Source organism: Silurus meridionalis, chromosome 13 (assembly GCF_014805685.1).
Source record: "Silurus meridionalis isolate SWU-2019-XX chromosome 13, ASM1480568v1, whole genome shotgun sequence".
NCBI lineage: Eukaryota > Metazoa > Chordata > Actinopteri > Siluriformes > Siluridae > Silurus > Silurus meridionalis.
The window spans coordinates 3452496-3477485 of NC_060896.1; the positions used below are offsets into that span (position 1 = coordinate 3452496).

General features: G+C 37.5%; 4 protein-coding genes across 4 annotated transcripts; 1 reads left to right on the forward strand and 3 right to left on the reverse strand.

The window, feature by feature from the left end:
* Positions 1-945: 945 nt before the first annotated feature.
* LOC124395920 (extracellular calcium-sensing receptor-like) lies at positions 946-4754 on the reverse strand. The gene is given in 9 exon segments (XM_046864810.1): positions 946-1091; positions 1094-1831; positions 1929-2045; positions 2580-2799; positions 2904-3092; positions 3153-3701; positions 3995-4283; positions 4475-4633; positions 4750-4754. Coding segments are annotated over 9 exon segments (2412 nt in total).
* A 536-nt stretch (positions 4755-5290) lies between these two features.
* LOC124395921 (extracellular calcium-sensing receptor-like) lies at positions 5291-8485 on the reverse strand. Its single transcript, XM_046864811.1, has 6 exons — positions 8401-8485; positions 7923-8211; positions 6978-7790; positions 6632-6856; positions 6329-6452; positions 5291-6195 (listed from the first exon to the last, which is right to left on the reverse strand). Exons 2-6 carry the CDS (start codon positions 8175-8177, stop codon positions 5291-5293), a joined length of 2322 nt encoding a protein of 773 aa, XP_046720767.1. The 5' UTR covers positions 8178-8211; positions 8401-8485.
* A 1316-nt stretch (positions 8486-9801) lies between these two features.
* Positions 9802-13334, forward strand: LOC124395922 (extracellular calcium-sensing receptor-like). Its single transcript, XM_046864812.1, has 7 exons — positions 9802-9843; positions 9954-10111; positions 10274-10571; positions 10739-11572; positions 11749-11970; positions 12231-12354; positions 12439-13334. The coding sequence occupies exons 1-7, from the start codon at positions 9802-9804 to the stop codon at positions 13332-13334; spliced, it is 2574 nt and encodes an 857-aa protein (XP_046720768.1).
* Positions 13335-15876: 2542 nt separating this feature from the next.
* Positions 15877-18925, reverse strand: LOC124395923 (extracellular calcium-sensing receptor). The gene is made up of 7 exons (XM_046864813.1): positions 18922-18925; positions 18723-18873; positions 18326-18614; positions 17417-18232; positions 17075-17296; positions 16862-16985; positions 15877-16784 (listed from the first exon to the last, which is right to left on the reverse strand). Exons 1-7 carry the CDS (start codon positions 18923-18925, stop codon positions 15877-15879), a joined length of 2514 nt encoding a protein of 837 aa, XP_046720769.1.
* Between the last annotated feature and the right edge of the window lie 6065 nt (positions 18926-24990).

Consider the following 24990-nt stretch of genomic DNA (forward strand, 5'->3'; position numbering starts at 1 on the left):
GTCTTCCCACTCCTTTCAGAGTCAAGGCTCATTTGACCAGGAGTATAGCCTGGTCTGCAGCGGTGCCCCTGCTGGACATATGTATCACTGTGGATTGGTCCAACCCTTTGACCTGTGTCGGGACGTTCCCAAAGCATCTCGTTCCCTTAGGGAACTAAGGTTACATACGTAACCTAAAGACATTACTGTTTGTGTGGTTTTCCACACTGATGAGTTCATGGTGCTTTGTGACTGGTGTCAGAGTAGTGCATAAATTCAAAAAGTGACGTAGAAACATACTGAACGTATTATTTTATTTACTGTTTAGAAACATAATTTATTAAACACATTTTTAGTGATGGGCCTTGTAGCTATGTATGTATGTACAGTATGTATGTATGTATGTATGTATGTACACTCACTATCCATTTTATTGTACACATGCACAGTAATGCAGTTAACAATTAGTTTAATTATCCAAATTTGAAAATGTGTGATATCTGTGACTTTGACCATGGCTTGGTCGATAGTACCGAATTATCACAAACATCTCTAGACATTACACGGAATTGTCCAGTATTGGTGAGCCTATGCTCATGATAGCCTCAGATTTTAGCAAAAACATATGATCTTGTTTTATTCTTCCTGTTAGCTTGAACCTACAGCATATGGTAGTTTTCCTCTAACCTTTCCTATAAACATTGGATTTACACCCAAATAACTATTATCCATTTATTTTTTTTGCACTACTCTGCATAAACTATAGAGACATTCAAGTGTGACAGTCAGAGATCATCTTTTCCCCATTCTTATGTGAATATTAACTATATATACCACTTCCTGTATAGCAATATAAGCTATATAAATGTATATACCAGCACACACATTATTTATTGTATTTATATACATATACTCTATGTATGTCTGTCTTTGTGTACAACCTAATTATGCTTTAATTATTTATTATTATTTCCCCATTAGATGCTGTTTGGTATTCTTTTCTGGTTTAAGTAGAATGATGTAACACTTTGGAGCAAATAAGCACAAAAGAAGCCCAAAACTTGAGGCTAAAATAGCAAAGATTTCGACTGCAGTGGTGAATTTACCAGGGAACTGACATAAGCAGGTATAAATGCCAGCCACACTGCACAAAATATTAACATGCTAAAAGTAATATATTTCGCTTCGTTAAAATTCCCAGGTAGTTTTCGAGCCAGAAAGGCCAAAATGAAACACAAACAGGCCAAAATGCCAATGTAGCCGAGTACACACCAGAAGGCCAGCTCAGATCCCACCCTACAGTCTAGAATAATCTTAGAGCGCTGATACTGTGTGTTTCTGTAGGGGACTGGAGGGGACGATATGAGCCATGCTGCACAGATGATCATCTGGACCAGGGTGCAGCTAAAAATAATGATCCTCTGCTGTATAGGCCCAAGCCATTTCATGACATTGTTTCCAGGTTGGGTGGCTGTGAAAGCAGCGAGCACCACTAAGGTTTTCCCCAGGATGCACGAGATACAGAGCGAGAAAGTGATGCTGAAAGCAGTGTGGCGCAGCATGCAAGACCAGGATGTGGGCTCCCCAATGAAGATCAGTGCACACAGGAAACACAGGGTCAAGGAGAACAAGATGAAGAAACTCAGCTCAGAGTTATTCATACGCACAATGGGAGTGTTTCTGTGGTAGAGAAAGACTGCAAATACAGCTAAAGTGACACAGGCCCCCAAAACAGCAATAGCTGTCAGTGTTAACCCCATTGCATCATGGGAAAGGAATTCCATAACCTTGGGAATGCATTCTGTTCCGTCAACATTGGACCAGTAATCTTCAGGGCAGGCCATGCAGTCTACTGAATCTTGGGAAGCAGCAAAATGGAAAAAAAAGATTTAGTATGAAGAGTGATTTTTGAATATCTATGTGAATTTTTTTCTAGAAAATGTCCCCACCTGTCTGATTACTAATCTTGCCACTGTCACATGGTACACAGTCAAAGCAGCAAAGAGGCTCCCCTTGACGGACAGCTTTCCGAAATCCTGGAGAGCAGCTGTCACTGCAAACAGAGACTGGCACCTGTTTACCACAAAAAAAAAGAACAGCCAGATCCCAGTAAAACTTTGCACACTAATATTATATTATATTATATTATATTATATTATATTATATTATATTATATTATATTATATTATATTATATTATATTATATTATATTATATTATATTATATTATAATATATTATATTATTATAAGTCATTTTTCTGATGTCAGTTCCAAACAAAAATAGCACTTTTTTATTTATTATTATGTGTACTTATTTTTTACTTGTCTCTTGTTTTGCTTTTCTGCCTTGAAATAAAAAAATAAATAAATGTGTATTATATCGGCTTGACAATTTTTAACTACTAATAGTACATCCCAGTCATTCGAAGGTGTGCAACAGTCAAAATTGCATTCCTTGTTTTTCTCACAGAAAGACGCCTGATCCAGGTTTCATCTGAGGTCTGTGTGCTTTGAAGCAACTTACCTCCACTTCACGCTACAGAACTTCAACAGTTGGTTTCTCATGTACTGAACTACATTCTGAGAGCAGCTTGCCTCACTCATGTCTCTGGCCCATGTGATAGCTGTTTCATAAATGACCAGCTCATTCCCGGTCTCTCGAGCCCCATCATACATGCCCACTTTAACCAGCTCAATATTGCCAGCTGTTCCCTTCTGCCAGTTGATCAGGTCGTAGGACGGGATCGAGTCACCGTTCATATCAAAGTTGACCGTCTCACCTGAGATAGTAAACGAGACCTCTTGCAGGTAATTCTGGAGCTAATAAATCACATGAGAAAATTGTGATGAAAAGCAATCCATTATTGTAATTAACAATAGGCAATATTATTTTATATTATTAATTGTGACAGAATGACCTGCACCTGCCATGGATATACTTTAGAGCTGTCAGTACACATGGAGGTTCCTGGTTTGCAATTCATGAGATTGTGGAGGGAGTGAGCAATCGCATAAACGCCTTTGTATACATTATAAGAAATCCGAGTACTAGATGTGTTCATGTAGGCAGAATGTTGCTTGTTGAGTGGCTCTTGACCAGTGCACAGGGGCAGCTGGGTATCCTGGGAGGACAAAAGAGAGCACCCATACAGAGCACCCCACAGTTCCTGCACCAGAGTGTTGGATGGGTACACCTGTGGGTTTACAGTGGTTAGATAGTCTTTCAGGTTTGGAATATAACCCTGGCGAATCCCAAACCCAATTGTGCCTCCCAGGAAGGGGTAGTACTCACTTCCTGTGAACACTGAAGCTGTTACCCAGGCCTCACTGGCAATCCATTGAATTCCAGTAACATTCAGTTTCATATAGTCTTTAAAAAATGGTGTAAGTTCACCCTCAGCTGAAAACACCACCACCACTCGGGCAGTAGAGCTGTTCATCACACGGATGATCTCTTTTGCTCTCCTGCTGTCATACAGCAGGGGGATCATCTCCTGGTAGGACACACACACACCTGTATCTTTCAGCTCGTTAAGCAGTCCCTGCAGAGCAGAGCGTCCATATGCATGGTCACCCCTAACCACACCCACCCATGTCCAGTTGAAATGAATCAGCAGCTTCGCAATGGCTTTCACTTGGTACGCATCACTGGGAATGACCCTAAAGAAGGTGGGGAATTCTCGTCTGTCACTAAGGCAGGCACAGGAAGAGAAATAGCTGATCTGAAATAAAAATGTACATCAATTGGTTTCACACTGATACACTGGAATTCCTACAGTGACTTATTTAGAATAGAATGTTCTAGTCAGTAATAAATAAAATCGTATAAAAAAAAAAAAACATTTAATATTCAAGTCCTGGATACTGAAATGGAATTGTACCACTTTTTAACCACACAGCCACATATTTATGAATAATTATATTCACTAATACATACATGGCAAAAATAAATTAATAAACTCTGTCATTTATGTGCATTTCAAAAAAATTGTTCTATGACAATAAAGATTTATACCATAGGAATCCTGAAAGGGCGTAAAATCCTAGACACAACAATAGACTGAGCTGATCCAGATTCACCAATTATAGCCAGCATCGGGCTCGCACTTGAACACATGGGTTTGTCTGCTTCCATTGGTCCATTCATAACAGCAAGAGCTGCTCTTTGACCAGTTAAGGGATATGCACAGGAATCGAATATTTTATAACCTAGAGTATGGTTCGGTAGCAGCTCACTACTGTTGTTAATTTCCTCCACAGCAAGTTTCATAGTCAGAGCCCAGCGAAAAGCCCGGGGATCAAACCTGAACAAAAAAATAAAATGAAAATATGAACATTAGAACAACAATGCTCCACCATAATACACAAGGCACTGGTTGCAGCATTATTTTCCATTCTACTCATACATATACAATTATTTTGATTTCAAACACAAAATCCATTCATTTCAAGCAGAAACTCAAAGGTTTGCATGGTTGCATTAGTACATTCATACCCATTACACTGCACTGGTCCTGGTTTGTATGTGCAGTTCAAGTCTGGCATTTCCTGATTATAATGCAAGGGGAAAATGCCCCCAATCACAAAGTCTCCATCAGCCATGAATCCTGGCTCGAAATTATTCTGCAGAGTACACTGAGATTCCAAGGTTGCACTGAACATGGAAAAGCGAAACACAAGAAGCCAGAGGAAAAAACAGACATCTTCCTCAATGAACGTTGTCTTCCTTACAGAGAATCAATAGTGGGCAGGTAGCTTTATTTTATATACCACATATATGCTGCATCTCACGTGTCCTAGTCACATGACATCATGGCCTAACAATTATAAACTATACACCACTTGTTTTAATGAATTGTGTTTATTAATCTGTTCTCAATCTGTTGCGGTATCATACATAGTATGTGTAGGGTTTGTAATATGTAGTTTAATTTAAAGAAAAAAATTATTTGCAAGTACACCATTTTTTCCCCAAAAATATTTAAATGAACAACAAATAAAATGCACACACACACACACACACACACACACACACACACACACACACACACACACACACATATATATATATATATATATATATATATATATATATATATATATATATATATATATAGTAAATTCATTAAAATATTTTCATTAATTACTCATTTCTTCAAAAGTATTTTATTGTATATTGTAGAAATCTTGTGAGAATCATGTAAAGATGTAACATATCTATAACAATAATATACAATAACCATACATATAGCAAATAGTATTCTACAAATATAAAAGCACCACCCTACATACAGTTTTCAATAAATAACTTTTATTTTGTTGCCTTTCCAATAAGATGCTGTTTGGTATTTTTTTCTGGTTTGACTAAAATAATATAACACTTTGGAGCAAATAAGCACAAAAGAAGCCCAAAACTTGAGGCTAAAATAGCAAAGATTTCGACTGCAGTGGTGAATTTACCAGGGGAACTGACATAAGCAGGTATAAATGCCAGCCACACTGCACAAAATATTAACATGCTAAAAGTAATATATTTCGCTTCGTTAAAATTCCCAGGTAGTTTTCGAGCCAGAAAGGCCAAAATGAAACACAAACAGGCCAAAATGCCAATGTAGCCGAGTACACACCAGAAGGCCAGCTCAGATCCCACCCTACAGTCTAGAATAATCTTAGAGCGCTGATACTGTGTGTTTCTGTAGGGGACTGGAGGGGACGATATGAGCCATGCTGCACAGATGATCATCTGGACCAGGGTGCAGCTAAAAATAATGATCCTCTGCTGTATAGGCCCAAGCCATTTCATGACATTGTTTCCAGGTTGGGTGGCTGTGAAAGCAGCGAGCACCACTAAGGTTTTCCCCAGGATGCACGAGATACAGAGCGAGAAGGTGATGCTGAAAGCAGTGTGGCGCAACATGCAAGACCAGGATGTGGGCTCCCCAATGAAGATCAGTGCACACAGGAAACACAGGGTCAAGGAGAACAAGATGAAGAAACTCAGCTCTGAATTGTTAATGCGCACTATAGGAGTCCCTCGATGATGCAAGAATATTGCTAGTACAGATATTGTCAGAAAAGAACCCAGTATCGCTGTCACCATTAACACTGTTCCCATTGTGTCTCTGTGCGAAAGGAACTCAATGTCTTTCGGGATGCATTCTGTTCCTTTTGTATTGGACCAGTAGTCTTCAGGACAAGCCATGCAGTCTACGGAATCTTCAAAGACAAATGCAGGGCAGAATATCAATCAATGTAGCATGTGATATATTAGCATTTTATGACTGTTTTGTGTTACAAATTGTCAATATCTTAAAAATGAAAATAAAAAAACACTATGTTTAAACAGCACCTGTCTCATTACTAATCTTGCCACTGTCACATGGTACACAGTCAAAGCAGCACAAAGGCTCCCCATGACGAACAGCCTTCCTGAATCCCGGAGCACAGCTGTTACTGCATATGGATTCTGGCACCTGGTTTGTTAAAATAATATTAACAAAATCCAAATACAACAACTAAAAAAGTATCAGTAGCATTAAGCATTTGATCTAATCACCAATCACACTGCATGATTTTTAATTTTTTGGGGAAATTCAGATGTTAGCCTATATTTGTAATTTAGCGTGCAGTGTACATTGTGTGAGCACCTTGCCTTGCTCTGATTACCGGGCCACTTTATTTTTTCTTCCTGGATAACCAGTTCCTTCCCGCCATCCATTGCACCATCATAAAGTCCCACTTTGATAAAGTCTATGTCACCATTTGGGAGTCTCTGCCAATTGATCAGATCATAAGATGGAATAGAATCTCCTCTCATATCAAAGTTTACTTGTTCACCAGAAATTGAGAACGACACTTCCTGAAGGTAATGTTGAAGCTTTGATGTTGAAAGAGAGAATATAAAATGAATAATGATGACTAGTTTAATGACATATAATGACTCGAATGTATGCACACTTGTATTTTCACAGAAGGATCAGTTGATCTGAATACTCTACCTGCCATGGATAGATATTATTGAAGTCTGCACATGCAGAATTATTAAAAGGTCCCTTTCCTGGCACACACTGAAAGAGATTATGTAGAGAATGAGCGATGGCATATACTGCTTTGTACACGTTATACGTGACCCGAGTGTTGGAGGTGTTCATGTAGGCAGAATGCTGCTTGTTGATTGTTTCCTGCCCTGTGCAGTGGGGCAGTTGGGTGCTACTGAGAGAGGAGAATACAGAAACACAGCTGTATAGAGCCTCCCAAAGCTCCTTCACAAGGGGGTTAGAAGGATACACCTGTGGGTTCACTGTCATCAGATATTCTTTCAACCTTGGCACATACCCTTGGCGAACAGCAAATCCAATTGTTCCAGCTAAAAATGGATATGTTTCAGCCAATATTGAGGCTGTTACCCAGGCCTCACTAGCTACCCACTGGATTCCTGAGATATTTTGTGTTAAAAATTCTCGTAAAAAAGGGTAAAACTCCCCTTCTCCCGAAAACACCACCACAACCTTTGCTGTTGACTGTTTCATCACATTTAAAATTTCATAGACCCGTTCCCGCTTGAAATCTTTAGGGATCATTTCATGGTATGCCAGACAAATATCAGTGTTTTCTATCTCTCGCTTCAGGCCCTGTAAAGCAAACCTCCCATAATCATGGTCTTCAGTGACCACTCCAATCCATGTCCACTGAAATCGTTTCAAGAGCTGAGCAATGGCTTTCACTTGGTAGTCATCACTAGGGACTACTCTAAAAAATGTCGGAAACTGTTTACGGTCACTTAGACAAGAGCAAGTTGAGAAGTAGCTTATCTGCAGAAAAAAATCAAAATAAAACATCTATGCTTTTTTTACCTTTTGAATTTTCAGATCACCAAATTGTATTTGCAACTATGTTACACAGTATGCTCAATAAGTGTAAAAGCCAAAAAAATCTCACGTTACCATGGGTATTCTGAAAGGTTGCATTGTTCTAGAAACAACAATTGTTTGTGAGGAACCAGATTCTCCAACCATGGCGAGTAAAGGACCACCGCGAGTACACAATGATCCCTGCTCAACATTCTGGTCATTCAGTACAGCCAGAACAGCCCTTTGAGCCGTAACTGGAGTAGCACAGGAATCAAAGATCTTGTAACCCAGGGTGTGGTTCGGCAGAAGAACTGTACTGTTGTTGATTTCATCTACAGCATGCCTCATTGCCAAAGCCCAGCGCAATGCCCTGGAATCAAACCTACAGGTCACATAGACACATTATTATCCAATGACAGCACAAACTATTTGCCAATATTTATTTACAGACACACAAGTGATTATTGTTGTAAAAATAAGTACACAGAGTAAATTAATACAACCATTTGTTAAAAAAAAAAACATCTTTTGAGGTGAAAGACTACATCAAATAAATATGTAATATTCTCACCCCTGACACTGTGCTGCCAAAGGTTTGCTTCTGTAGTCTGCTGTTGGTAGCTCCACTCTGTAATGCAAAGGAAATATTCCTCCTATTGTGATATCCCCATCAGACACGAATGCAGGTTGATCAAAGTCTCCCTGTAATAAACACTCTGATGCTGGATCAGATACAACTGAGCAAGGGAAAAAAAATGCAGGAAGTAAAAGATAAAGCATTGTGCTGCCAATCTGCACACTGCTAAATATAACGCTGACTGCCATGGCTTTATATACTGTAGAAGCTCTGACCCTTTGCGTCTCACCATGATTTGACATCACAATGGATAAGATTAGTCAGGTGATCTCCACTTATTATCTACTACCCGGACCTGTTCAGACAGGAAAGCTCTAAAACTGTTACAAAAAATGCCTTAATGAATGACATGTGGTTTAACATTGTCGAAGGCTGATCGACTTAAATATCCACAGCGAAATCTCCGAGTGTTGAATTAAAACCCATAATGTTGAAATAACACCCTACAGTGTTTAAATTTGGCCAGATAGCTATGGAACTCTATTCTCATAAGTAAGCCTGCATGATTGATTATGACCATGTGATACATTTAAAATAGATTTAATAGATTTTTATGGAAGTTCTAAGAGGTCAGCATTATAATTCTTTTTTTTTCCTATTTTCTCACAATCACTTAACTTATAACAAGAGTTGTTTTCTCATGGTCATAACTAAATTTTCTCGACATAACATTTTTTTTTCATTATCATGACTCAAGAAACACAAGTCAAGATCACAAGAATATGAATTTGTGATAATGAGAAAACAATATAGTTACTGTATTTTGAGATCATGAGAAAACAACGTTTGTTATGGCGAGAAAATTATATCGTCATCACGAGAAAAAATATTATAATGCATAGCCTCTTAGGACTTGCGTTGATTTGTAATTTTACTGTATAAAAGGTTTGCTTAAAGGTCCATTTTTAAAATATCATATGTAAAGCTTCGCACTTGACCAGTAATCTGTCATATCAGGGCCTGACCATTGAGTCTAAAAGTGAGCTGTGTTTTTTTTTTTTTTTTTAGTATTTAATAAATTAAATATATATTTTCCTGTTATATTATTTATTTCATTTGTTTAGAGTGATGCATTGTATTTATTTATAATATTTTTTTAATCTTATGGACCCCATAAATTTCATACAAATTTGTTTCAAATGTTTACTTATGACTGGCTTAAAAATGTTAAGCAAATTGCCTATTTTATCAAAAAAATACTACAAGCCATTTAAAATATTAAAAACAATTTTATACATATTTTGAAGGCAATATATTGTTTGACTGCATTAACAAAACAATCTGAAAAACAGTCGAGCTGTCTCACTGCCTAAGGAGCAAATATTATTGGTCCACATGTTTCTCTGGGACAAGACAAGACTGTCCCCTCTCATTACGGTACCTATATAAGCCTATGTGTGCTATCTTTCTGTTTTGTGTCAGTGATGGCATGCCGTATTCATTTGCTTACATTCTGGGTTCTTTTAAACACGTTTACATGTTGTCAGTTCATAACCAAGGATGAGTGCATCTACCAGGGAGATGAAGGGACTCAGAGTTTTTACAAGGATGGAGATGTGATTTTGGGAGGCCTGTTTCCACTGCACTACAGCCCTGTTTCTGCAGTGCAGTCTTTCCAAAGCAAACCTGAACCGACTGATTACAAGTAGTATGTGAAATACTTTGAAAAGAATATGCTAATATTTATTCACTGACTGTCATTTGTAATGGAATATTTATTGTAGAAATGTTGCATTACAATTTCTTCAATTAACTTTGAAAAGAGTTGTATTTAAAGATGTAAGAAATGTTTTTAAATATGCTGCAGCTTTAGTCCTCGAGCACTGAGATGGATGCGAACAATGACTTTTGCTGTGACAGAGATAAATCAGAGGCAGGACCTGTTACCGAATCTGTCTCTAGGATACCATATTCGGGACAGCTGCGATGACATACCTGTGTCGATAAAGAGCTCACTTCTCCTGGTCAATGGGCAGCCAGAGAAATCAAGAGGGTCTGGATGTGCGAATGTTATCAGGCAGCCCTCTCCTGTCATTGTAGGAGATGCTGCATCAGGCATATCCATGGCTGTGCTGAGAACACTAGGCTCATTTAGTATACCTCTGGTAAGGATTGTCTTCCATTATGATTTGTATTTCTGTAATATTTTTTCTGTAACCTTTTCTTTATATTCAGTTTTTTTCTTGTGTAGATCATTCTTCGTTATTTTTTATGAATGAATGCATCGACAAAGACGTTGTCTTCTAACCTGCTCATTTATATATCCTCTCAGGTGAGCTACTTTGCATCTTGCTCGTGTCTGAGTAACAAAAAAGAGTTTCCCACATTTATGCGCACGATGCCAAGCGACGAGTTTCAGATTAAGGCTTTAGCAAAGTTGGTGCATTACTTCCAGTGGAGCTGGGTGGGGGTCATAGGAGTGGAGTCTGACTATGCTCGCTTTGCTATTCAGCTCTTTCTAAAGGAATCGTCCAGATATCATGTATGTCCTGCGTACGTGCATTTTTACCCCGTTACACTCACATCAGAAGCAGTGCAGGAATTGCTGAATGTCATTAAAGCCTCTACAGCCACAGTCATACTAAACTTCTCTGGAGAATCTGAACTGCAGACTATTCTGCGAGAATGCAGGCGACAAAACATCACCCATCTACAGTGGATTGCCAGTGAAGCTTGGGCAACGTCACAAGCGTTGTGGGACGATTTCCACGATCTCTTACAGGGAACGCTAGGGTTTGCTATACGGAAGGGTGAAATCCCTAACCTTGGTGGATACCTCAGAGGGATGATCACTTCCAGTGTTCAAAACTCACATTTTTTAACCGAGTTTTGGGAGGAAGCATTTAACTGCCGGGTCAATGGTTCTTTAAACACTCATGTACATGGAGAGGAGGCTCGAAATCGGAAAGCTTGTAGTGGGCGAGAGAGTTTGGACGATGTGTACTCTACTTTTTCAGATGTATCACAGCTTAGGGTGTCGTATAATGTGTACAAAGCTGTGTATCTTATAGCACACGCCTTACAGGATATGAGTGACTGTGTTCCAGGACGGGGACCGTTTCCAAATGGGACATGTGGGAGTCTAAATCCCCTACTGCCTTGGCAGGTGTGTGTGAGTGTATGAATGAATGTGTGTGTGTAAGTATTTGTGGCTATATTTTAACATTGTTTTATTTTATGGATGTATGACGTTTTTATTAAATGTGATGATAACTATACGAATGGAAATGAAAGATTTGTTATTTGGATGCTATAAAACTGACATCCTAATCTTTTCCAAAGCTAATAAACTACATGAAGAAAACGAACTTCACGACATTAGGGGAGTTTGTGCACTTCGATGAGAATGGGGACCCCATTGCATCTTATGATTTGATGAACTGGCAGATGGCAAGTGATGGTTCACTCCAGCTGGTAAAAGTGGGGTTCTATGATGCATCACTAAGGGAGGATAGTAGCCTGATAATTAACGAATCAGCGATATTGTGGCAAAGAGACAGTAAGGTGTGTTCATTTTCATCAATTGTCAGATCCTCTTTCATACGTTTGCTTATTATTCAGTTTTTCTGTATTGTTGCCATTCAAAGAAAATATATTTTGTTTTGTATTTTAAACTGTCACAATTCTGGATGCTTGGTTGATTTCACATCAGGTATTTATTTCTCACAAAGGCATCAAATCAATATTTTGAATATATCTTTTCAGTAGGTTTGTGTCTATCAAAACTGTGAAATCCATGTGCCAAACATGTGTGTGGTTATTAGGCACCGATTTCAATCTGCAGCAAAAGTTGCCTGCCAGGATCGAGGAAAGCCAGGCGAAAGGGTGAACCTATATGTTGCTTTGACTGTATACCATGCGCTGAGGGAGAGATTAGCAATCAAACAGGTGTGAAACTGATTTCGATGTACTATTACTCTGATATTTATTTTCATGACAATGGAAAACGTTTTTTTATCGATTTCCTCACAGACTCAAATGATTGTTTAAGATGTTCAAGGGAAACATGGCCAAACCAAGCCAGAGACAATTGCATCCCAAAGGTCCTGGAGTACCTGTCCTTTCAAGAGCCGTTGGGAATAATTATTTTGGCTGTATCAATATTTGGAGCTTGTTTGACTGCTGCAATGCTTTGTGTGTTTATGATCTACAGAAATACTCCAGTAGTTCGTGGCAACAACATGGAACTCAGCTTCCTCCTACTTTTGTTTCTATGTGCATGCTTTTTGATTAGTCTCACATTCATTGGCAAGCCCACTCACTGGCTTTGCCAGATCAGGTTTACAGCCTTTGGAGTTAGCTTTGCACTATGCATTGCCTGCATCTTGGCTAAGACTGTAGTAGTTCTCATGGCGTTCAGGGCCACCTTACCTGGTAGTAATGTCATGAAATGGTTTGGTCCTGTCCAACAAAGGTTTAGTGTTATATTATGTTCATTATTCCAAGTGCTTATTTGTATCATATGGTTGACAACTAAACCTCCGTCTGCTGCCTATACGACTGAATTTTTCAGTTCTACGATAACTGTAGAGTGCAAAGTGGGATCTGAGATAGGATTCTGGTGTGTGTTGGGATACATTGGCCTACTCGCATGCATGTGCTTTTTACTAGCGTTCTTGGCCAGAAAACTTCCAGACAATTTCAACGAGGCAAAATTCATCACATTTAGTATGCTGATCTTTTTCGCTGTGTGGATAACATTCATCCCTGTTTATGTGAGTACAAATGGAAAATATATGGTTGCTGTGCATGTCTTTGCAATCTTAGCTTCTGCCTTTGGACTGCTTCTGTGCATATTTGCCCCAAAGTGCTATGTTGTTCTGTTGAGACCTGAAAAAAACAGCAAAAAGCACATGATGAAAAAGTAGTGCAAAAACATTTACTATCATAATGCACACACACACACACACACACACACACACACACACACACACACACACACACACACACACACACATTATAATCAAGAATTTTAAATGTTTTGAGTCTGGGTTACAAACCATATTATGCTACAATAAACAATGCATCTATATGTCCGACTTTGTCTGGTGCTCCAATATAACACAAAATACAGCACACATTTTATATCAAACGTTAAAGAAATTAAACACATTTTAAAATGAATGATAAAATAAATAAATAAATAAAGTTAAACACTCAATTACTTAAAAAAAAATTCATTTCATTTTACTGTAAACAACTTCCTCTTATCTTTGAAGGCTTTTCACTAGTTTTTGAAATATGGCTCACTGGATTTCTTTATTCTCCCATTAAAGCTTTAAATCAAATCAATCACTGATTTTAGGCAAGTTGTTCTGGTGCACAGTTGAGTTTTTTCCACTGTAATCCTGACACACCATGGGCTTACACTTTAAATAAAGACTAAGAACTATGCTACAGCATAGACAAAGACATCCTGTACAATTGTGTACATTTTTTACATAGTGTTTATTATAATTTAACATTAAAATAACTGTGGAAAGCTCAGTGGTTAAGGCTCTGGGTCACTGGTGTTCAGGACTGCTGTATCGTGGCTGACCTTGTACTCTAACCCAAACTTCCTAACATTTTTGGAATATGCAAAAAAAAAGAACTGAACTGTGTTGTAAGGTACGTGATTAGTTATCACACCTAAAACTGTTAAAATTATAGCTAATAAGCACCTTGTTTATCTCCCCTTAACTCATCAACTGTGGAAAGTGGTAGCTCAGTGGGTAAGATGTTGGACTTCTGACCAGAAGGTCATGAGTTCAAAATCCCACCACCACTAGGATGCCATTGCGCAAGACGATTAACATTCAACTGTTTAGTTGTATGAACGAGATAATTGTAAGTCACTCTGCCTGGCAAAGTGATTTACAGTAAATGTAAATGTCACCAGCCAGCTGAGCTCATACTTGCCTGCTTGGGAAACATGGGTACACAAAATGAGGTCAGAGTTTATCTTTGTTTGATTTAACACTTGATACCCTGGATATTAAAAATGAGCTAAATGGGCAGCTCCTTTCTCATTCTCAAGTCTTGTCTGACTGACAGTTATTTGGCTTCTTTACATTTGCGGCATTTGGCAGACACCCCTTTATCCACAGTGACTCACATTTTATCTCAATCATACATCTGAGCAGTTCTTTCAAGGCCCTTGTTCAGGAGCCCAGAAACAGCAGATTAGTGTGGGCAGGATTTGAACTCATGACCTCCAGCTCCAACGCCTTATCCACTAAGCTACCACATACCTACATTTTTTATGCATACAAAAGTAAAGTTTGACGTTTTTTAAAGGGCCATGCTGTATCTCTTTATATACTACTTTTAAGCAACTTCCTTTATAAATATGGTACTACGATCAAGACACATAAAAACATTTTGTTTGAGAGTTGTGTGGTAACCAAAACTACAAAATGTGTGCACTGTGTGTAGACAATGTTCTGTATTCATGAAGAGAATAATACTAGCATAACATTTTATCCTTTCAGATACAATAGTTTTAAGTTTAGAATCAATGTCGTTATATAATGCAAACAAAGTTAATGCTTTCATTGATTCTTGGGTGGACTATTTTAATGCGTTTCTATCTGCTGAATATGATAAGGTCCTAAATCCCACATAGACGGCTAAAAACTGGTTTCACTGATCTGATGTATTCGCTGCCTAATGAGCAATGTGTTCAGATATATTTTCCCAACCCACAGCCCCTATCCTTCATTGGCAGGTTTCATGGGTTCTAAACTGTAGCACTGTACACTCATCTCAGTTACCTTAGGATAAAGATGGACGACAGACCACCCATAACTTAAACTGTCATCAGAATTCATAATGCAGATTTCCCCATAAAGTGTACAAGAAATCCAATGTGTAAAACAACATGGTGAGGAAAGAAAAAGTTATACATTTATACAAAATATATCCAGGTGCCATTTAACACTCCAAGTCATTCAGAAAGGTCACATTCAGTGGGTTTTTTTTTTTTTTTTTAAATGCCTATTACAGTTTTGAACAGTGTTTTAGGATAAAGTCTATGCAACTCAGCACATGATTTAATTAAATACTGTAGACACAAATGTTGCTCAAATGTTGCATGTTCAGGTGTTTACACAATGTTTGTTTTGCTATTTGTAGTTTATTTTATTATTTATATTGATATGATTTAATAGTAAAATTGTAATAATGTTCAAAAATCAATATTTAAAAGTTCCTTATCATGGATTTATTATTTCATTACCTTATCATATTATTTATATTACATATCAAACTTAGAATAAGTGTTCAGTAGATGTTTCATGCTGTTTATGTTTGAAAATAATTATCTTATTAAATTCTTATATATTAAATATTAATGCAGTGCAAATTTGTCATTTTACAACACACTTCCATAAAATACTTCCATAAAATGTATTTACATAATTTCTTTAATTATTTATTTGGATTCTTTCCCATTACATGTTTTCTTGTGTTTCTTTCCGGTTTAATTAAAATGATGTAACACTTTGGTGCAAAAATGCATAACAACAGGCCAAAAGCTGAAGACAAAATTGCGAATATTTCTACAGCTACTGTATACTTCCCAGGAGAGCTGACATAAGCTGGAATAAATGTGATCCAAACTGCACAAAATATTAGCATGCTAAATGTGATGAATTTGGCTTCATTGAAATTATCAGGTAGCTTTCTGGCTAAAAATGCCAGAACCAAACAAATAAGAGCAAGAAATCCAATGTAACCTAGAACAGCATAAAAGGCAGCATCTGAGCCTGTGTTACACTCTAAAATTATTTTTTTACTATGTTGTTCAAAGACTTTGTCAGGAAATGGTGGTGCAACATTTAGCCAAATAACACAAATTACGATTTGAACTGCAGTGCATGAACACACAATGGCTCTTTGCTGAGTTGGGCCAAACTTTCCTGCCACATTATTTCCAGGTAAAGTTGCTCTAAAGGCAGTTACCACAACAATAGTTTTACCCAACATACAGGAAATGCAGAGGGCAAAAGCAATACCAAATGCTGTGTGACGCAACATGCAGGACCAGACTGTCAGCTCACCAATAAATGTGAGAGGACAGAGGAAGCAAAATATAAGAGAAAGAAGTAAAAGTAAACTCAGTTCTGAATTATTTGCTTTTACTATTGGTGTGTTTCTAAAGTATATAAAAACCAACATAGTGGAAAATGCAAGACAAGCACCAAATAATGACACAGTTATTAAAACAATGCCCATTGTTTCTGTGTATGAAAGAAACTCTGTGATTTTCATGACGCAGGTGTCTTTTCTTTCATTCGACCAGTACTCTTCAGGGCAGGTGATGCAATCTGCTGCTCCTAAAGCAGAAGAGGAATGTTTTTGAAATGCTTGTTTATGCTTTTCTTTTGGGAAATGTAATGCAAGGTCACTTCACCTGTTGTGTTTGATATCGAGCCATCGGTGCATGGGATACAGTCAAAGCAGCACATAGGCTTTCCTTTAATTTGTGCTTTTCTTGTGCCTTGCGGACAGACTTCTGAGCAAACAGCTTTTGGTGTCTGAGATTGCAGAGCAGAATGATGATGAAATTATAGATGGTTGATGGAATTAAAAAAAATTGATCTTAAGTATAATGTGTTTATGCTACCAAATTTCCTGTTCTCCAGACAATCCTGTCTTCATTAATCACAAGTTCATATTTTCCTTCTGCAGATGTGCTGAAATAGCCAACTCCAATATGCTGCACTTGGCCGTCTCTTAGCTGCCAGTTTATAACTTCATATGAGGCGGGTGGGTCTCCATTTTGGTCAAAGAACACATCTTCTCCAAATGCATCCACAAAATGTACCTTTTTTAACTGTTCACTTACCTTAAAAACACACAAAAAAAAGCAATAATAATTACTAAAAGGGTTTTAAAATCTTGATATTTCCTTTGGAGGAAAGAAATAAAAATGTATTGTAAATGTAAAGAAAAATGCATAGCTCACCATATTTGGGATTATTTCTAACACAGAACGACACTGTTTTGAAACATTGGTCTCAGGATTTTCACAAAACATCACCTGGTGTAATGCATGTGCAATTGCATACACTGCTTGGTAAACATTATATGTCTCCCTGAGTTGTGTGACATCAAAAAATTTGTTTGTGTAATCCACCGTTTCTGCTCCCGTGCATGTTTTTGTGCCATTAAGTACGTCATTTACTGATGATGGAGGCCTGCAGCCTACAATAGTTTCCCAGAAATCAGTGACGAAACTCGATTCTGATTTATTATAAGGGTTGATCTCCCTGAGAACTGGCCCTAGTTTCGGTATGGCCATCTTTCGAACCACAAATCCTATTGTTCCTCCAAAATATTTGAACATTTCTGGAGTAGATGGTCTGTCTGCAGTTACCCAGGCTTCACTTCCAATCCACTGTATTCCTGTTATGTTTTGTTTTACCACTTCTTTCATTAAAGGATACAAATCGCCTTCTGGCACGAACGCGAGAATCACTTTGACTGTTGATTGTTTTATTATTTCAACCACTTCGAGGATTTTACTTTGGGGGTATGTCCGCAGAATCGTGCCAACAAATGAAATGCAAACACCGAGTTCCTGCACTTCTTTCGTGAACGCTGATATTCCGTTTCGTCCATAATCGTTGTCGGACTGTAAAACTCCAATCCATGTCCATTCAAACCGTTTAACAAGGAACGCCAAAGCCTTTGCCTGGTAATAGTCACTTGGTATTGTTCGGAAAAATGTGGGATATTTATTTTTGTCACTTAAACATTCACATGTTGAAAAGTAACTCACCTATTCAGAGACAAGCAACACAGTCCTATAAATACAAATGCATTTTTATATATAAAATGCCTTATTTTTTAAATTTCAAATATTTGTTATTACCACTGGTACTCTGAAAGGTCCAAATGCCCCAGCCACTACTAATGACTGGGTAGATCCTGATTCAGCTACAATGGCTGATAGGGGAGGTGGATAACACTGAGAGGAGGATTCATTTTTCTCTGACATGCTCACCAAAGTGAGGGCAGCTCGCAAAACATTAGTAGGAGAGGCACAAGAGTCTAAAATTTTATAGCCTAAAGTGATGTTAGGAAGCAGATTATCGTCTCGATTGATTTCCTCTATCGCAAACATCATCGTTCTGGTCCAGCGAAAGGCTCGCAGGTCAAATCTGTGATGAGTAGAGGAAGAAAACAAATTGGAAACAGAGCAATAAATTAGCATTGATTTACGTTCCCCTTCATTTTCATTGTGAGTATTGATTTTTTTATTAACTCACCCTGTACATTCCACTTTAGGTGGTTTCTTTGTAAATGAAGCAACAATATTCTCCTGCTTGTTAAATATAGGGAAAATTCCACCTATCATAATATCTCCTTCTTTAAACATATCTTGCATGTCAAACTTACCCAGCAGCTGGCATGCAAACCCTGTTGGTGTAAAGAGTATTAAACACATAGACAATACAATAAGCCTACCCATGGCTGAAAGATCAGGACAAGTGATCCTTGTTTTATATATTGCCTTTGTGCTGTAGGCTGGTGCTTGTCAGAGGTGTGTCATTTAAAGAAGTTTTCCTCAAAAAAGAGAAACACCTGCTCCATTTAACTACATTTCCCAGAATTCAGCATTACCTATAAACATGACCACTGAGGTTGTGAAATCTCCCAACATTAAATTCATTAGATCACAAAACTTACGCTTCTGGACTCTCAACACTCTCACTATCTGTGTCAGTTTGTACCAGTCTTCACCTTTTTATTCTCTAATAGTCTTTTTTATGTGTTCTGGTTTTCTTGTTTTGTTTTCTAACATCGTAATCAGTGTTATTTGCTTATCAGCTGACTTTTGCTTGTGTTTTGACATTGAAGGTATGTTTTTCTGTGATGAAAAGCTATGACTCACAGACAGTCTTGTGTATGCAGATAAAACAAGATTCAGCAACCAGGCATAACATTATGACCTTCCTGATATTGTGTTGGTCACCCTTTTGCTGCCATGACCCGTCAAATATTAACATCATTAACTTCTTCATCAATGTAAACTACAGGAATTCGTCTGTTGGATCGGACCACACGTACCAGCCTTTGCTACCCACCTGCATCAGCTAGACTTGGCCGCCCACGACCCTGTCGCCGGTTCATCACTGTTCCTTCCTTGGATCTCTTTTGATAGATTCTGACCACTGCAGACCAGGAACATCCCACAAGAGCTGTTTTGGAGATTGTCTGACGCAGTCGTCTAGACGTCAAAATTTGGCGCTTGTCAAACTCACTCAAGAGATAATAAGTGTTATTTACTTTACCAGTAATAATGCTATAATGTCATAATGTTATGCCTGTTTGGTGTAGACGGTGTTACATTCAGAAACTGCCTGGGTGCAAGCTACTGAAGGAGGAAATACTCAAACTAACCACTAATAAACAAACTAACCATAATGCTAATAGAGGGGTCGGCATTATGTAAGAACATGTAAACCTCACAAGCATGACACATACTTTTTTAAGGTGATATATGAAATATGTGCTATCGTTCATTGCCTGGCCCTCCTGCAAGGCAGAGGGAGCTGGGATGTCACTTTAACTACGGGCATCACTTGGAGCATATCTCTGCCATCTTGCTTGGCTGAGGACATTACCTTGTCTGCCTGCTCAGCTAAGAAAATTGCTCCACCTTCCTCTTTGACTGAGGATGTCATTCCAACTTCCAACTTCCTTATAATCCAGCATAACAAAATCACAAAGCAAGTTGTAAAAAGACATGATTTGCCAAAGTTGGAGTGAGAAAACTAAATAGACCTTGAAAAGGACAATACACACGATTTACACTAAATTTTTACCCTAAATTTTCCATTGAATAACCACTACTTTCTGGAAAAGGGAGACGTCTGTATAGATGAGTATAGAGAGTTGATTGAGGTACCCTTTTACAGTTCTTATTAAAAACTAACTCCTCTCTCCCAGAAGCTATCATAATCAAATATATAGGGATATGCTCTCTTAATGGTTTCCATAGTTTGAGGTGGTATATAAGTGCATTAATTATCTGTTTATACCTAATTATGTCAACATGCTATTTGGCATTAAAATGGCCTTGCCATGTAACAAGACATCAAAAATGTGGTGTGGGTAGTAAATCAAGGTTTTACATTTTTTGAGGACTCACAAAGTTTAATGACATTTAAGATTAATGTCCCAGTTCATGCACTGAATTTCATTCTTAAATGGTGAAGGTCCCTCCTTTCTCTTCTTTTTTTATAATAAATACATACAACAATTAATTAATTTTTGCATGAGGCAATGATTAAATGTACCTTCTCTTCATGGTTGTCTCTGGGATTAAAAAGTAATGGAAGCATTAGCTCTTTCTAATGCTTTACATTTAATCAGGCTTAGATGTATTTGTTTGCAAACCTAAATACAACAAACGTGTACCACTTGGATATTCACACAGGTGTATGATACATTCTATATCTATTCAAAGAAAGTTACCTAAAGTAACAAAGACACTGAGACATTTTTCATGTCCTTAAATGAAGTTTGTGTGTTTCAAATTCATACTTAAAAAAATAATTGGTTGAAAGTAAAAGAAAATCACACCCTGAGAGATTTTGAGTATTTTTTTTTATTATTTAATAGCCACTCCTATAGACTCCATCAAAACTGTTGCTAAGTACACTTCAAACCCTGCTCACACAATAATAGAATATAAAGACAAATATTAAATATTAGCAAGCATACATAATTTAGTTTCAAAACTGAAGAAACAGTTTGCACATAATTAGTGATAAAAAGGTGTCAGAGAATGGGATATTTTTCGTGATATAAAACAAATAAAAACATTTGTAAAGCAAAGTTTAAGGTGTTTTTGTGTTTCTTTTCTGGGTTTGGAGGCTGAATTGTTTATAAGCCAAAGTACACTAATGAGAACTTGGCATATAATGAAGGCAAAAGCATTGAATCTCTGCTGTGGAGACCCAAACCACTGCATCACATTACATGTAAATGTAGCCCTAAAGGTCGTTAAGACCAGTTTTGTTTTCCCAAAAATACAGGGCACGCTCAGGACAAATGAGATCCTAAAAACTATTTGGTGGACTTTGCAAAAACATCCAGTCTGTTGTACAGGTAGAGAACTGAAGGAGCACCAGGAGAATGTGAAAAGCAGCATTAACGTCAGTTTGGAGTGACTGGCCATGTGGTTGGTATGGCAGCTCTGCTGATAACTGCTAAAAGTAACAATTGCTGTGTTACAGAGCAGGGACAGTGACACAGATGTTATTAGCACTCCTGTAATTCTTGTATGGCCTGTACCTTCAATAGTGTCACTTCTATAGTACTGTAGCAGGTGAGAAATCTCTTCTGTTGCAAGAAATTGGAAAATATGTTAAAATCATGTAAAATGAGCTTTAGTGTAGGACAATTCCATGTATATGATTTGACAAATAAAAGTAACCTTTTTGCCATTTTGTGTATTTAGAAGCATACAAATGTCTTAAACAGACTTTTGTTGTTTGGCTTTTTTCCATTTGTTTATTTTTACACAAGACCTCCTATAGATAAAAATTAAAACAATATGTTATTCATATACACACACACACACACACACACACACACACACACACACACACACACACATTATATTTCCAAAAGTATTGGGACACCTGAATTATCCTGCTACATGTGGTTCTTTCCAAACTGTTACAACAAAGCTGAAGGCACTCAATTGTACAGGACGTCTTTAGATGGCGCTATAATAAAAATTTGCATTTGCTTGAACTTGGAAACCCAAACCTGTTCCAGCATGGCGATGCCCCTGTGCACAAAGTGAGCTCCTTCATCATCTGGTTTACATGCTTTGGAGAGGAAGATCTTGAGTGGCCTGCTATAGAGCTCTGATCTCATCCCTACTGAACACCTTTGGGATGAATGTGAACGGTGACTGCACCCTCAGGCCTCCTCAACTTCATCAGTACCTGCCTTTCATAATCCTCTTGTGGCTGATGAACACAAATATCCATAAGCACACTCCAAAAATTTAGTGGAACATCTTCCCGGAAGAGTGAAGGAATAATAAGAGCGTATTGGGACTAAATGTGGAATGCAATGTTAAAAATCACATACTTATGACCAGGTGTACCTATACTTTTGGAAATATATGGTATATATATCAAAAGAGAAATACTAGCCGTCTCGTAAACTAGTATTTACTGTTTAGTTTACCTTGTATTCGAAAACATGATGACATAAGGGGCACATGTAACCACCACTCTTTCTACTCTTATTCACCACAGGGTAGTTGTTGCGATGCACAATGAGCATGTGGGTTAAAATGCAGCCATAGAGCAAAGCAGCACAAAGACATACAGAGGTAGAAAGAGTTTTGTAGCACACGTTCCTCCAAGATACATTTTCTCTCAGGCTGTTTTCTCTTCTACCTGACAATTTCAGACTCAATAAAACCTCATTTAGACATGAAGTTCCAGATGCTCTGCATCTAATGACTCCGATCAGCAAACAACGCTCAGTCATGCAGCATAGTGTGATTGTCATTTTTATGCACTTTACTCCAGTCAGAAAAAGGCAGGCGCTCAATAACTTCCTGCAGTTTATCAGACGTGCTGTTCGCTGTACGTTTTTGTATCCTTTGGCTCTTATGAAAATGAGCCATACCCAAAAATAGGTTATACAGACACAAGCAGGAAAATGAAAACCCTGTGGAGAGGAAAAGTTGTTACCATGATTTTTCTTTCTAACATAAAATTCTGCAATAACACAACAACATCAGGAGAATAATTTATAATAAAATACATTTGCTGTGAAGAGAGAGAGAGAATTGTGAATTTTTAAACAGACAATTTTGATGAAATAGATTCTTTAGTTACATAGATAATAGATAGATAATAACTATAGATGACTACAGATAATAGCTATACATTTATTTATAATTTTTCTTGTTAATAAGTAATAAAGAGCAATCTAGAGAGGGCAGTCACTTCATTCTTTGCATTGTGTAATATTTGAGAACTTGTTTTGCATCATACCATCTGTAAACACATGTTGGCTTTTACATAATCCAATGTGAGATGGCCTCCTAAAGCCTGACAGTTTTGGGAGGCAAATATACAAATACAAAGCAATTTGTATTCTGAAAAGACAGAGTAGAGAAACAGTATATTCATTTTCAGCACATCCACACAGAGCACCTTATTATGTTGTGTTAGAGAGCACCTGGAAAGAAATAACACATCAGATGCATTAATACAAACGTTAATTTTGTAGTATACTACAAAGCTGTTAATAGATCTGATAGTATGCTTTTAGGTGATCTAAATATTTCAATTTCCATTTCAAAAAACAAAAGAATAAAAAAATAATAAGAAGAAGATGAAGAAGAAGATGTATTCAAGTTTATGAACTTGCATTATCTAAAATGAGCAATAATAATAAACAAAATTATAATATGTATTAAAATTATACTCACCACCAATTTCTATGTCTGTATTCATTTTTACAAGTGTTAAGGTCTTTACCAACCAAAAGACATTTGTCCACTAAAATTCCATCATGTCTACATTCAGAGCAAAAAGCTTGTGCTCTTATAAGAAGAGCAAACAGAACCAGTGCAACTGTGCTCATCTCAGTCTGAGCTCATGCAAGGTTTCAGAGCAGCAGAGGATCTTGGTTTTATTTCCTCTCCTGTGACCCAGGTGGAAAGGCCAGTTGATCTAAATTCTCAGAGGTAAACATTACACCCACTAAAGATGGTGTAAAACTGAGTAATGGTATTTTGTTTATAGTTAAGCCCCAAAACCCTCACCAGAGACTGTTTTTTCTACTAATTGTATGGTCTGAAAGCTTGAAGTCTAAACCTTTTTTGCCTGTTTTGTTGGAGTAATCAGGTATGGTGTCTGATAAAGTTTGAATGATATTGAATGCATAGAAATTTCAAAACAAGTCATATAGCCAATAACGGATGTTTGCATGTGTGAATGAAAATCAAGCTTGATATACTGCGACTTTATAACTTACTAAGTATATTAATATCTGCCACTGAAAATGTGAGACATACAGGGATCACTTGTTTATACTGACCTTATTTTAATACTTAGTTCTATTTAGCCATCATAAAGTCTGTCCTGTGCACTTGGCTTAGCTACAATATCAGACATCGGAAAACTAGAGTTCAGATGGTTGGAAAGATTATTGGTGCTCCCCTGCTCACTCTTCAAGAACTGTATACTTCCAGAATGAGAACAAGGGCCCGGAAAATCACACTGGATCGCTCATAATTTTCAAACTTTTGCCGTCTAGCCGATGCTACAGAGCACTGAAAACCAGGACAGACAGGCACAAGAAAAGACTCTTCCCCCAGCCAATCTAACTTACAAATGGTTAAATGCTCCTCTTCTTGTGCACAACAACAACAACAAAAAAACAAACAAAAACAATGACAAAAAAAGGGAGTCAGAGAACAGATCAGAACAAGCATTCAGAATTTCTACAAGTCTAAAAGGCTTAAAAGGAGCACCAAGGCCTGTCCTGGTA